The 13680-nt window shown below is 47.1% G+C and overlaps 2 protein-coding genes across 3 annotated transcripts; one reads left to right on the forward strand and one right to left on the reverse strand.

Moving 5' to 3' along the window:
• Positions 1-404: 404 nt before the first annotated feature.
• Positions 405-11405, reverse strand: LOC105569274 (ubiquitin carboxyl-terminal hydrolase 31-like). The gene is made up of 4 exons (XM_012025618.1): positions 10315-11405; positions 3969-4342; positions 2484-3900; positions 405-2399 (listed from the first exon to the last, which is right to left on the reverse strand). The coding sequence occupies exons 1-4, from the start codon at positions 11173-11175 to the stop codon at positions 2277-2279; spliced, it is 2775 nt and encodes a 924-aa protein (XP_011881008.1). The 5' UTR covers positions 11176-11405; the 3' UTR covers positions 405-2276.
• Positions 11406-11438: 33 nt separating this feature from the next.
• Positions 11439-13606, forward strand: LOC105569275. 2 transcript variants are annotated; one of them, XM_012025620.1, is made up of 7 exons: positions 11439-11969; positions 12083-12353; positions 12424-12559; positions 12627-12799; positions 12906-13049; positions 13117-13225; positions 13461-13606. In XM_012025620.1, the coding sequence occupies exons 1-7, from the start codon at positions 11533-11535 to the stop codon at positions 13532-13534; spliced, it is 1344 nt and encodes a 447-aa protein (XP_011881010.1). In that variant the 5' UTR covers positions 11439-11532; the 3' UTR covers positions 13535-13606. The 2 variants fall into 2 exon arrangements, with proteins under 2 accessions (XP_011881010.1, XP_011881009.1); XM_012025619.1 differs by lacking the exon at positions 13461-13606 and having other exon boundaries at positions 13117-13373.
• The last annotated feature ends 74 nt before the right edge of the window (positions 13607-13680 follow it).

Raw genomic sequence — 13680 nt, forward strand, 5'->3', positions numbered from 1 at the left:
AAAACCTGACAAGATCATTGGCGAAATACGCCCTCTGTGGACATCAACTACATGTCCACATTTTGCCAAGTGGGTAACGCAACCAAAATTTCGCAAATCTGCGTTACCCACTTGGCTATGTAGTTCATGTCCACAGAGGGCGTATCGCTTTCGATAGCTCTCAGTTTTCGATGTGCGCTTGAAAATTCAAGTCGAAACCGATAATTCCATACATTGTACTTGAGAGCGATCGAGTCCCAAAAAGTGGTTTCTATTACACAGAATCGAATTTCTCTTACAAGCGGCAATAAATCTGTTAATCACTCATTGTCCCTAAGATACCTTCCGGTGTGCCAAACCAATTTAGGAATTAAGTTACATTAGTAAACATGGATTGCAAGAGAAAAACATATCTCGCACTTTTCTGTCTCATCGTATTTATTTTCCAAATTATTCACGTTTTCTGCCATATCGTTGGTAAGATATCAGCTCGGTCATTTAAGTCCCCTTTTTATTTGGTCAATAAGTAAAGAAATTCGCAACAAGAGAGTTACCGCTAACCCTCAAAATATATTCAAAAAGACACGGTATTCATATGTATGTATACATATATACGGACCAACGCAACGATATCTTTCCCTACTTTTTCTCTTTGTAAACGTATAACAAAATGCAACGCACGACGAGAGCTGTAGATCGAAACGACCAAGTTATATGAAACGTGCACAAAAAACAAACCTGGAATAAAACACATTTCTCCCGTGTGCATATATATATGTACATATACATTCTGTATTTATTTCAACGAAAGTAACGTGTACGTGTGTCTATATCCTCAGTCGATTGACAGAACTTGTAAAATCATAGCGGGTAGTAACTCGTGACACAGTTTGCCGTTTGCACTCTAAATCATCCTTACCAACTACCCGTGTCCACGATACGTGTGACTAGTAATAAAATGTTCATTAATACAATAACTTAAACATCTTTCATTCATTATATAATCTTGTATGTATACATATATATATTTATAAATTCTCCCGCTTTCACACGCTCGCTCTCACGTTCGCACTCTACACGACATCCAGATTGGAATGATTGTTAAAACTGGGAGATTCAAGTATAACCAACCGCGTGTGTACTTGTTCTCCGTTATATGTAGAAAAGCCCCCTTTCTCGCGGAGCGCTGTGTCCGCACAGTCGTTGGAAGAACTTGACTGTAGGCTGTGATACCAACTATAACTCTCATAAGTGTCTCCTAAACGATGCCTAAATTCAGACAGGGATATTGCGAAATTAACGTTATATGATTCGGTGACCCCTCGCAACAAAAAAAAAGGAAAAAAAAGGAAAAAAGGTCTCGATATCTAAAATAAAATACGCTTGTGAGTAATACGTATGAGTAACATGCTTAATAATGTGACGTGTGTATCAGTATTAATTAGATAAGGCCACTAGTGGATGATACAGGTATAATATAAATATTACAGTTATAAGCATAGAGTCTGAAAGCAACGGTTCAGCTACGCTAGTATGTCCAGAAAACGATCGATCGTGAAGAAAGGAAAAATGTGTGTGCTTGTTAAACGCAGGATAGTGCAGAAATGTGTTTCTCGTTATTGTCATATACTTTCATTGTAAGATGACACGGCGCGAGTGACGTTTGCATTGTGACATTGTAGACGGCTGCGCTAAAAACCTTTTTAGCTCCGAAAATATCTCCCCTCCTCTGGACATAGGTAGAGTTGCCTATTGCATTCAAGGTAGTTAACTGTATAATATAAACACTAGAGGTTTCTTCTCCTTCTCTTAAGAATATACGCGATTCTTCATATACTGAGTATAAGATTTGTCTTCCTTTTAAAAAGCTATCTTAGCTGCTATCATATAATACAATCCACGCGAGCTGTATACAAACACGGTATTACAATTACAAAAATTACTAATGCCTCGTATTTCTATTAATCATCCGAAAGATCGTCCGGGGCTAGATTTCCGTCACACCGCTCGAAATATGTGAAATCCGTCATCCACTTCGGCATCCATGTGAGAAAGCGTTTATAAATTCGAGGTGAAGGAACCTGGTGAACTGTCGTCTCTCGGCGTATCGTCCCCCGTTCGGTAATGGAAAAATAACGGATTTATATACTCTATCGGAATTGTCTTTCGTTCGCGTTCTTCCTTTTTTCTTTAATCTCGCCACTCGATGTCGTTCAAACATCACGGCACACCAGGCACTGTACATTGAGCATCGCTCGAGCCAGACCTCTCATTGTCAGTCTGGCTTATATCGTGTGTTACAACGTCGACTCGTGTATCACCGTTGTATTTGGATCACTGCTAGCAGTCTGAATTATTGCTGGCGGTATGTGTGGCGTCAGCGTGATGGATGAAGTCTTTCGCACAGGTTTCGGGGAGGCCTGCAATACACGATCAAGATTAATTTACTTTCTCGACTCGTTCGACGAGTTTAATACAACTAAAGTCTTGGCGTAATAACGTACCCATTCTCTTCTGCAAGGCGCTTCGTCATCCGAATAATGATCGATCTGCCCGATATCGGTTTCCGTCGCCGCGTTCCTCTTCTTCGGCTGCAGAGTCGCGTAATTGCCGCAGCCTCTGGTGAAGTTGGTCATGTTCTTCTCTTCGACAATCTTCTCCTGGCACAGTATCTCTTGCGACTTACTTTGCTTGTTGTTGGTTACGTCGCTGGTGCTCTTATTGTTGAAGTAAAACGGCGGCATTTTCGACACCCAGTGATCCAGGCCGGAACCGGTCGAGCTCGTGGACGCCGCGGACGAATTTCCCGTCGAGTTGTTGGACAGGCCCCTTCGCTGGTAGAAGAGCATGTACGCCGCGTTCGTGATGAGATTCGTGTCGTTGACCGCCTCGACGCGCGTGTCGTCGAAGCAGTACCACTGCGTGTCGTATGGATTTCTGCAAAACGCCGTGTAATGCCCGCCCTGCAGATCCTGCCCGTGATGATTGCAAATCGCGTAGAGATCGTACACGTTCTCGTCGTACTTGGGGATATTGTGCTGCCGGGGACGCGGTTTCTTCCAGGGCGACCAGCCCAGGCCGCCCAAGCTGGTTACGTTGTTGTGCGTCGCCTGAACGCCGTTGTGAGCGAGGTGTGGCGTCATGTCGAAGCCGTACAGCGGAAAGTCCACCAGCATAGTCAGCTTGGACGTTGACCGTTGCTTAGACTGCTGACGAAATCTCTTGAGGTGTATGACTAATATATCGGGTAGTGACCAGAGACCCAGCTTCTTCACCACCTCTTGCTTCTTGTTGCAGTAGGGACAATGCCACGCGTCCTCCGCGCCCAGTATCTCCGCCCGCGTGTACAGATCGAAACACTCCTCCAGGGTAACCGCGCCGCCCAGTTCGGAATTGCTTTTCAACTGCTTCACGCTGGCATGCTCCTCGATCTGGTCGCTGTCGTCCTGTATGATATTGCATTTCGTCGCCTCGTCCCACTCGAGGATCAGCTTGACGTGTTGCGGGCCCGAGTCGTCGGCGCAAAGCGCCAACGCTTGCTCGATCTGCTCCGTATAAAGGGGATGCTCCACGCAGGGATCGATACAGGGATGCTCGTCCTGGATCGGCGTCGCCGCCGGATCAGCCACGCGGATATTGAAGAGCCCGGGACTTTGGCTGGTCGTGAGAACGTCGTCCGCCAACGTGCTGTGCATCTCCTTGAGCAAAAGCTTCTGCAGATCCTCGTAGGACGTTTCGCGTGACACCTGCATCGTGTACGGGCTGCCGAAACGTTGCCTCAGATCCCCCTTGACGAGAACGTTGATCCAAACCAACAAGATGTACGCTTGCTCCGTCGGCTCCTTCAACTGCGGCAGCTCGATGCAGTAAAGTGGATCGTTCTCCATAATCACGGACAGAGGCTGACAGTCGGAGAAGGTTCTGCGGAGAGAGGGAAGACGTTATTTCTCTTTTCTAATGCGAAAACTATATGTATTCTCAGCGCTAACCTGTGAAATCCCTCGTCGTGGATCTCGGTGAGTAGCATGTGATTCTCGTCGACGCCGGTGTCGCTGGCCAGGATCTCCCGGAGCTCCCTCACGTTGGCCGCCTGATTCACGCTCACGCCGATCTTGACCTGCCGCGGCTGCTGCGACGTGTAGAGGACGTTGACGTAGAGATTCATCTGCCGATGATTCTGCGGCACCGGCACCGACACGCACAGGAATGGGTCGAAGGTGTTGGACTGCCGGTGGCATCTCGGACAGGTCAGGCTGGAGCGGAACTGCGCTTGGAACACGGCGTGCACGAAGGAGTTGTTACACCGCACGTGATTCGCGAGCGTCTCCGCGGCGACGATGTCGTCGGGTCTGCCGAATGAGTTCTGCGAATGGAGAAAGCGATTTAGAGCGAACGTCGAACAACGGAACATGGGAAAATTCCAACAAAATTACTTGGTGAGTGGTCTCGCCATCGGTTTTACTTGACGAGTCGAGAAATTATTATGAAATAGGCTCCTAACATGAGACGGGAGGGTTTCCGCTAAATTAATAGGCACCACGTCTCTTGGCATCGCCCTTGGAGTGACATCTGTTTAACGGAAAATTCATTGACAGATCGTGTAATCCCTGCGAAAAAAAGATGAAATTTCAATGTTGGAAACCTGCTGTCTCATATCAGAAGTCTTGTATAATCCACCTTTTAGAGGGTAACGAGTTCATCTCTTTCCTCTTTTTACAGCTCTGTCTTTTACAGCAGTTTATACAATATATAGCGTTAACGCGAAATTATCGCATAACGACAATCATCCGTAACGCGCGAAAGGAAGATCTCTCCGCTAACCAACTCCGCGCAGCAGCTTCGGCACAATTGTCGCCGGTACGCTAAAACGCTAGTTTAGCGACCTTACGTCAGGATGCACCACCGATCTGGCGAGTTGCCGAGTCTGAATTAGAAAATCAGGGCGATAAGCCCCGATAACGCTCTCTTCGATAGGATCGAGTGGTGTGACATAATTGGAGCTGTCGGGAGCTCCCGCGCGTGCTCGCATTCCGATACCGTGTCATCTCAACTGGAATCCGCAAAGGTTATTGCCTGGCGTTGGCTTCAAAAATTGTCGCTAGATCAATCACTAATTACTTGCCCGAAGATGGTCAATGTAAAATCTTTTCCAAGTTGACGCGGAAGGTCAGCCACTGGTCTCGCGGCCAGCACTCGCCCGTTACATAACGGAAAAGCTCGACATAATTCCGATAAATACCAATGCGAGATCGCAGCGGACTGTTACGTAACGTACGCCCGAGCGGCGTGCACGTTTCAATGATGAAAGGTACACCCTCGTTAACGCGGAACGTTAGCGCTCGCGATGACAACGGGCGGCACGCGGGGCTTCCGCGCGCGGGCTCGCTCGCGCCTCCCGAAGCCGTGTAATTTGCCACACGCGATGAAAAAAAACCGCAGAATGGGATAATCGTCGCCGGACTGATCGCGCAGGATGTATCAGCGGTTGCCGGAAGTAATTTCCGATGCGTACGGCTGGAATCGCGCCACAATTGGTCAATGTCACGCCGGTGCGCGCGTACTCTGGCGATTACGCGTCCGGGTACCCTTACGAATTATTCCCCAAGAGAAACACCGCCGATAGATGAATCCCCGCCGGGGATGAATGAGAGGCGTGATCCGTTTGGCTTATCAATGGCTGCGTTCAGCAGAGAGAGAGAGCTGCTTTACAACTGTTGTAAAATTCGCGAGTCTAATCATGATTTGCTCAAAATATTTTTCTACCTCAGTTTGCCACACAAAGTATGTGCGAAATCTTCCCGTCGCAACAAACTTGTATCGAAAATTGGAGCCCGCAACTGTCAGCTGATTTAACTGCTTCGTAATTTGCTCGCAAAAAAATCGGAAGAGCCGATGCGCCGCGTGTCATGAATTCCTCCTGTCGGCTTTTGTCGACGCGGTGAGTCACAAGATAAAAACGGAGTGCGGAAGAAAGGATATCTATTTTTAAATAAAAGCGCGATAAAGTGCACTTTCCGCTTTCACAACAATCTTTCGTTTCCGCGAAAATACGATTAACTTATAGTACCTGAAAGCGCTAGAAAGCACTTACCGATCATTATTCATATATTTGTAACTTTATCTATAATTGTATTTATAAGCGGGGTATTTAAACGCAATTGTGTGCCATTTAAAAATATATGTTTCAATCGCGCAATTGGACTGAGACATGTAAAACGCTGTCTCTCGCTTTTCGAGAACAGAAAGTGCTCTTTCAAACTCTTGTCAGACGATCTCGATATTATCGGCGTTTTATTTATGGAAAAGGAATACTTTGAACGTAAGCAAACGCTCTTACACAGTTCCTTCCTGAATAAAAGCAAAAGCGTCTTTGCTCAATTACTTGATACTGTTATGTTTACCGAGGAAAAGATGTATGATTTACGTTATGACGATGGACGGTCTTTAATGAGCTACTGTTATGGGCCATTATACCCAGTATGATTACTGGGATGTCAAACTTGTTTAAACAGTCTCAGTAGTATAAAATCTCTCCCTCTATTCATTAGGATACGAAACAAAAAGATTCCATCTATTCTCTCGTGCGTCAATGTTTTTCTCAGCAAGATATCAACAAATGGAGTGCCACTTGATATGTCAACGCGATAAGTCGGCGATATGCGATTCCCCATCAATTACGGAAAAAAGGATTCTTTTAGATTTGTTTATACACGATGTTCACGTGAGCCAGTGGATTCACGACCAGCGATGCAACATTTTCGAGTGCGTATACACCTATCAATGCGTGGAATTGGAAATATGCATAGGAACAGCGCGATTCTCTCTCAATTTTTTTTTATGTTACGTTCGTGCGTATGAAACGCCGGAGATCGGAAGGACCGAGTCACGCAAGGATGATGGGCGTAACGTTCTTTTTTCGCGTCTGCGTCGCTATAAATAGCGTTACGTAAATATTGTGCCAACAATTACGTTGACTTCCCTCCCTTATGCTAAAAAAACGAGTCACATTCATGCCGGACTATTGGCATACTCGGTTTTGCGAGGATAGAGAAAATCTCGCCCGTACGGAGAGAATTTTTTTCTGAAAATTGGAGAATCATGTGAGCGCGTTTTGAGGAATTTTACTTGATTTACTAATAAAATGTATGGTAAAATGATGAACTGCATCTTCCGTGGCCCCGTTCAAGGCCAGTCCTCGTTACGGTACCGCGCGATCTCCTCGCGCTCGACGGTGACGAATATGTGTCGCGCGTGCGATACGGTTTCTCGGCAGGCACCTCTCGAGAAAGAATAAAAGGTTTTCTCGCGGGCGATAAAAATGACGTGTCCCGCGGCTGTTATCGATCTATCGCCGATGATCGGAGCAGCTCCTCTTCGTCGTAAGCGTGGAATGGAATATCTTGGAGGAAATTTAATATTTAATAAATCCGTTCGGTTATGCGGGCCTTATCTTTGCTACTCGGCAAACGATTCGAGCCGCAACTGAGAGGCGAACGATAAGATAACGGGCGGGAGATGAATAATCGCGCCGAGATGGAGCGCACGGTCGCCGAACGCATTGAAAAAGGCATTTATTTAGATATCATTTACGGAATTTAATTGTTGTTTCAACGTTCCCTCCTCGGAGCGCGGTCTCGAGATTATCGAGTTGACGATATTCTTATCGGCCAAGTCAAGTGGCGTTCGGTTATTTGCCGCGTTGAACGTTATGAAAAAGACCCGCCGACGATTATGCGCCACGTGATATTTTTTCAATGATATAAGCGATAACGATTGATAATTGTGACGTTGACGCGATTTCGTGACATATATCGAATCGGTAACGGTAAATAATTGACAGCCGTCATGTCGTTAATTGGAACGATTTCATAACGCGCTCGGAAAAATAACCGAGTTTATCAGCTTACGGCGATTTCGTCGGGTTCGTTCTCTCCAGCTATTTTCACGTTCAGCCTCGATCGCGCGGGACACTCGGAATTGGAGCCGCGGTTTTCTCGGGGAAACCGCGATATTCTCACGTGTGACACACATTTTTCGGCTCGCGCCGATCCACCTTGGGGATAATTGAAAAACCGCGGCACGTATTTTCGAACGTGAAGCAAATTCGGGTTAAGGTCTCGACTGACTGGCCGTTTGTCGATTGGCTCGTTTCGCGAAGCGGTGAAGAAAAAATGGGCCGAAGCCCATCGCGCGTCGCTCTCCGACCGCGTTTATAATCGTCCAACTGTATTTTCTGCACCGTAAACCGAAGAGGAACAATCGGACTGCACAGTAAAAATTACATACATAATAAGTGTAGCGATTACACTATTAATAACGGAAATATATAAATGTATGTACGTTTACAAATACCATTTTTTTACTCTTTCTTGTGTAAATACTTGTTTATGCATGAGCGCTTTTTATCCATTTCTCAAGTAAAATTTTCCCCGGAGAAAATGTTTTGGAACGTAAACCTGAATCTAACAATGCGTGCTTCTAACTCTAACTAAACAACTCACTAGAGGAAAAACTGTTCTGTCCATCATTGTTACATTCTTCTCTCTAAAAGTCAGTCGGTGGATTATCGCTGAAAACCGTCAACGTTCACCGACTGACAATGAGTTACAATGCACTGATTGACTTTTCGAGAGATTTCTCTTAGAACCTTTACCATGGAATAAACAAATTTGAGTAGCTTTTTGCCATGCAATATGAATAAATTTGCTGCGACAGACTCATCAACTCATTGCGTTTCGGCGTAAATTAATTTGTTCAGTCATTTGTTCAGGCTGGCAGTTGGTTTGATTCCATCAGCGGGGTTTTGAGCCACATAAAATATATTATTTACTTGGAAATATCACGTCATTTGTATGAAATTAAAAGGCAAGTTTGACATCTCTGGGCTTACTTACTCCACGAGCGTGATTTTCAGGGTAAATTCTAAGAGAAATTACACATATGTGTGTTTTCTATCCAATTAACATAACTATTGTACGAGAAACTTGCACCTTAAGAATTTCGATACGACCGACGGAATCTGTGCTCTCGCTATTTTTAGAGCTTCCCTACATTTCACCGCCTTCTCTTTTTCTAGAAATACCGTCCCTCCCGACCTCTGTTTTCTCAAATATTTTACTTTCCGTCTCGTCGCTGGTCGCGGAGCGAACGCGACAAATCCGCGTCTTCCAAAAGACCCAAGACGTCAAAGGGTGAAACGTACGCCAATAAATATTCATTAGCGCGCTTGGCCTCCGATGACCTTGAAATCTCGAGCGAAATATTGGTCTTTAATTAAGAGAATCGGCGCGAGCGCCTTCAACGAGCGTTCGTTTAGGATATTAATTCGGCATTGATTTCATCTACCTCGCGTGCGTTCGGCTGGCCCTGTGCATCTGTGCATCTCCGGCTCGTCTTGGCGTGTTGGCGGCTTCCGCCAGTCGTCACGCACACGCGGGAGACCGTCAGAGCGTCCGAGAATACACGCCTATGCCTACGCACCGTATGCGTTTAAGAGAAAGAGCGCGAGCTTTCGTCGAGCGTCTCTCACACGGCTGGCCACGACGATCCAAGGAGAAAGTTTCTCTCGTCGTGACGTCCAGCTCGACGATTAAGCGACTACCGAAGAATGCGTTTAATTGGTCCACCGCCGCGCGCCCGCAAGTAGAATGCTACTCGTGTTAATTGCTCCTCGCCGGGATTTTATTGGAGACGGGTCACTCCAATGCTAGAAAGTAGCGACGTGGGACTTTTCTCCCCCATTTCCCGACGGAGATCGAACATCTCTACATTCTCTACCGAAGTAGACGTTTCAAGCGACTTCTGATACAATTACCGATAAGCTCCAATGTTTATCTTGTTTCCTTAAATTGAGAAACCTGATTCGTCGGGAGCGCGACTCGTCACGCTCTGCTCCCAAATAAAATTACGTCTCTGATTCCAATCTCCTTAAAAATATCGTTTGAACCGTCATTTCCACTTGTTATTTACTCGTCGCGGAGATATGCCTATTTTGAGATAGCAGGTCTTGAACATCCAAATTCAATCACGAATCTTGATTTCCAATGAGGTTTCATCTGGGAATGATTTTCTCAGAAGGTGAATTGAGCAATAGCGTGCAGCAAAAGCCTGGAGTAACAAGTTAATTTGTTACAAATGTTGGATTCGCGAGGATCACTCTCGGGACGGCTCGAGCTCGCGTCCGAGGTCAAGATACGTGTTGACATGGTCATTTTGGTTTTGGCGCGCGCGACCTTACGCCTCTCGGTATCACTAAAAATAGGCCCGACGACATAGGCGCGAGCAGCCGCGACTAAAGACAGACGGGAGCAACAATGCCATTCCGCTTGGAAATACCTTTATGATCTTGTACTTCTTCTTGGTCGCCTGATTGAGGTCCTCGTGCACCTTGTCGAGGAGCCAGAGCAGGAACTCCTGGGCGTCGTGCTGCAGATTGCCGCGGTACTGGCTGCCGTACTTGTCGACGACGCTCTTGAACGCGGTGCTCATCTCCGGGTCGTACTGGCAGCTCCAGATCGCCTTGAGGAGGAGCGCGAGCTGCTCGGTGATCTCGCCCTTGGTGCCGTACTTTTTCGAGTTGAGCTTGTTGCGGCGCGACAGGTCGACCTTGTACTGGTCGAGGACAAAGTACTCGGCGAGGATGTCGGTGTGGGAGAGGCACTGCAGCACGGCGTTCATGAAGCACGTGTTGCCGTGGTTGCGTAGGCCTATCACGCCCGGCACGCGGTCGGGCGGTATGTGCGCCGGCCGCGGCGGCGGCACCCGGATGTCGCCCGCGCTCGAGCCGAGGTCGTCGCCGCCGCTGCAACGCTGCTGCTGCTGCTGCTGCTGGGCCATCGAGGCGGACTTGTGGCTCTGGGCGCCGACGTTGGACATGTGCCGCACCATCTTGTTGATAAACTTCTTCCAGGAGGGCCGGCGGAAGACCTTCTTGCCAGAGGGCTCGTTGGTGTTCTCCTTGGCGCTCGGCGCGCCGCTGTTGGCGTCCCTCGAGTCCCCGTGGCTCTGCTGCTTCGGACGTCGCCGCGACATCCTGCTGCTGGCACTTTGAAACGGGTTTCTCGGCAGTGTAAAGGTGCGCTTGAGCCGCGTGGCGCCACGCGACTCGGCGGGTTTAACCTCTTCCTCCACGCCCAGCTCGCCCTCGGACACCGATTTCATCACCGACGTGCCGCGATCGGTTCTCGCGGCTCTCATCGCCAGCCGCACCTCCCTCGGTTGCCCGACTCGCTGGCTGCTCTCGGTCAGTCGCGGACAGCTTGGCCGTGGCAAGGCGCTCGGACGCGCTCACATCGCGTCCACCCCGGTTGGTGCTGGCGCGGGCGACGACGCAGGGAGCCGCACGTCCCGTACGCGTCCACGCGCTACCGCAACCGCAGTCGGACGTCACGCAACACCACGCACCGCCACGGAAACTGCACCACGGCGGCCATCGGCGGCCATTTGCCGCGCGTATCAAGGGCTTCCACGATCTCGCGCGACGCCTCGGCGACATCTCGCGCGACCCTCGCGACATCTCGGGGCAAGGCCGATACCAACTGCCGTCGGTCGCTAATGTCCCTCTCTACCATCGATAACAAGGAATGGCGCGGAAATTCACCACAAACATCTAATTCACCTGCTGTGTCGTTGTTATTATTCTTTCAAATCATTTACAGCCTGAAAATTACTTATTATACTATATATGCAGCAATTATACGCTTGCGAGTGGCTTACTTTCAGTTGGAGACAATCGAAAAGTCATTGTCAGCAATTTCCCTTGCTGACTATGCGTTTCAACGAAAGCAATATCGCGTCGAGTACGTTTCTGTCGGCATTTTCATTATGACCAGTTCAGGAAAGACCCGCTTTATTCTTCCAATTAGTGTCCTTTATCTACTCTTAACCGATGTCTCACACTGTTGGAATCTAACGTCGCTCAACATATCGGACGACGTTCTAATATGGAGATTCGCCGTCTGGAGAAATCGCGCATTTCTCGCAATTCCCAGGTAGGCAAATATTAAGCTAATATCACACAAATAATAATTAATCAATTATTGCATGTTCTCTTGGAAACAGCTAATTAACCTATTCTAACCTAATTAACCTTATTCTCTGCAAGATCGGAGAATGAAAAGGAAAAAGGATGGAAACCGACTGTGGTGCAAGTTCCTTGGCCTGAAATCAATTTGTCATTAAACGTTGCAAACGCAGCAATCTCGCCCAAGCCTTTCCCTAAGGAAGCTTCATCGAAACGCGATTATGAATCCCTCGTATCCGTAACTGGATTAGACGTGGACGCTCGGGGACGATTATGGATTCTAGACGCACCCGATCAACGTGATCGTTGGCCTCGAATCGTCATTTACGATTTGAAACGAAACGATCGATTGGTATGCATGTACTATCTTTAATTTCACTGTTGAAAACGAGTTGATATTATTTATTAAAAAATGCTTAAAGGTATCGTCTGCCGAATTAGCTAAGGTGACTTGGAAACAATTAAGCTCTCTCGTCATCGACCCGCTTGAGGATCAATGGGGATTCCGAGGATATATCGCGGATGCTGGTGACGAGACGATTGTTGTTTATAGTTGCGGTAATTTACCTGAGCTACGAAATTATTCTTATTTTATGTCACGATTTAAAATGATTGCCAATTCCAGGATTACGCAAGTGGTGGAAATTGAAAATGTTACACGGACCCAAAGTCCCTCGCGTGCAATCCGTCGATCTCGCTGTTTCTCGGAGGAATTCCATCTTATACGTGACAGGACGTGATACGCACGATCTGTTTAGCATTGATCTGGACCAAGTGCTACGGATGGCGCCTTCGCGCGTGCGTTCTTTCTAAAATTCTTGCAATAAAAGTTTTGAGAAAATAAGAATCCAGACGAAGCGTTTTGCATCTTCGAGATTCTTTTGAAAAATGGCATTTACTTTAGGGAGCAGAAAATGTGACGGTGACCTGGCTTGGAAAGAAATTAGGCTCCTCCGTAGGCCTGTTCTGCGATTTAAAAGACGGCCTACATTATTTCATGACTTCCGAGAGAGCCAGCGTGCGATGGGACACTAAGCTTCCTTTCAACGTAAATTATTTCATTCAATCCCCTCTAAAAGCGGCATTGTGAATAATTGATTCATCTGTCCTCTCAGGCGCAGAGTCATTCGGTCCTGGTACAAAACGATGACGTCCCGTGCATAACCGATTACATAATGGATTCGCGAAGGAACGTGTGGGGCTTAGTGAATTGGCAATGTCCCGGTAAGCATGTGAGCGCAATGAAGAAAAATATCTCAACTAACGCGACACTCAAGTCCAGAACAATTAAGATTCAAAAGTACTCCTTCGTATTCTAGTGCAGTGATCTCTTTCTTTTTTGCAATTTTAATAAAACACGCGATGGAAAGTTCCTCATAGCATTGACCGGTTCAAAGAGAACCTTCCTAATTATCTCATCTTCCCTCAAGTTTCATTTTGCCCGCTTTTACCTTAGTAGCACAGTGCATTGGCCAAACATTGCTTACCAAGATAAGGGTAGTTTCGCTTGTTAATTGCTTGGAAAAGTATTAGATTCGAGGCGACTCGTCAACAGTGAAGAACGAACCCGGCTGAATGAAGAAACGTCCGTTTTAAGACCGTAAATTTAACTACATGGTTTTACGTATTTCTACTTATGCCTGGGTTATATAAGTCGGCACGTGTCTCCGTACATATGC

Source organism: Vollenhovia emeryi, unplaced genomic scaffold, assembly GCF_000949405.1.
Source record: "Vollenhovia emeryi isolate VEMERY1.0 unplaced genomic scaffold, V.emery_V1.0 DF939125.1, whole genome shotgun sequence".
Classification (NCBI taxonomy): Eukaryota; Metazoa; Arthropoda; class Insecta; order Hymenoptera; family Formicidae; genus Vollenhovia; species Vollenhovia emeryi.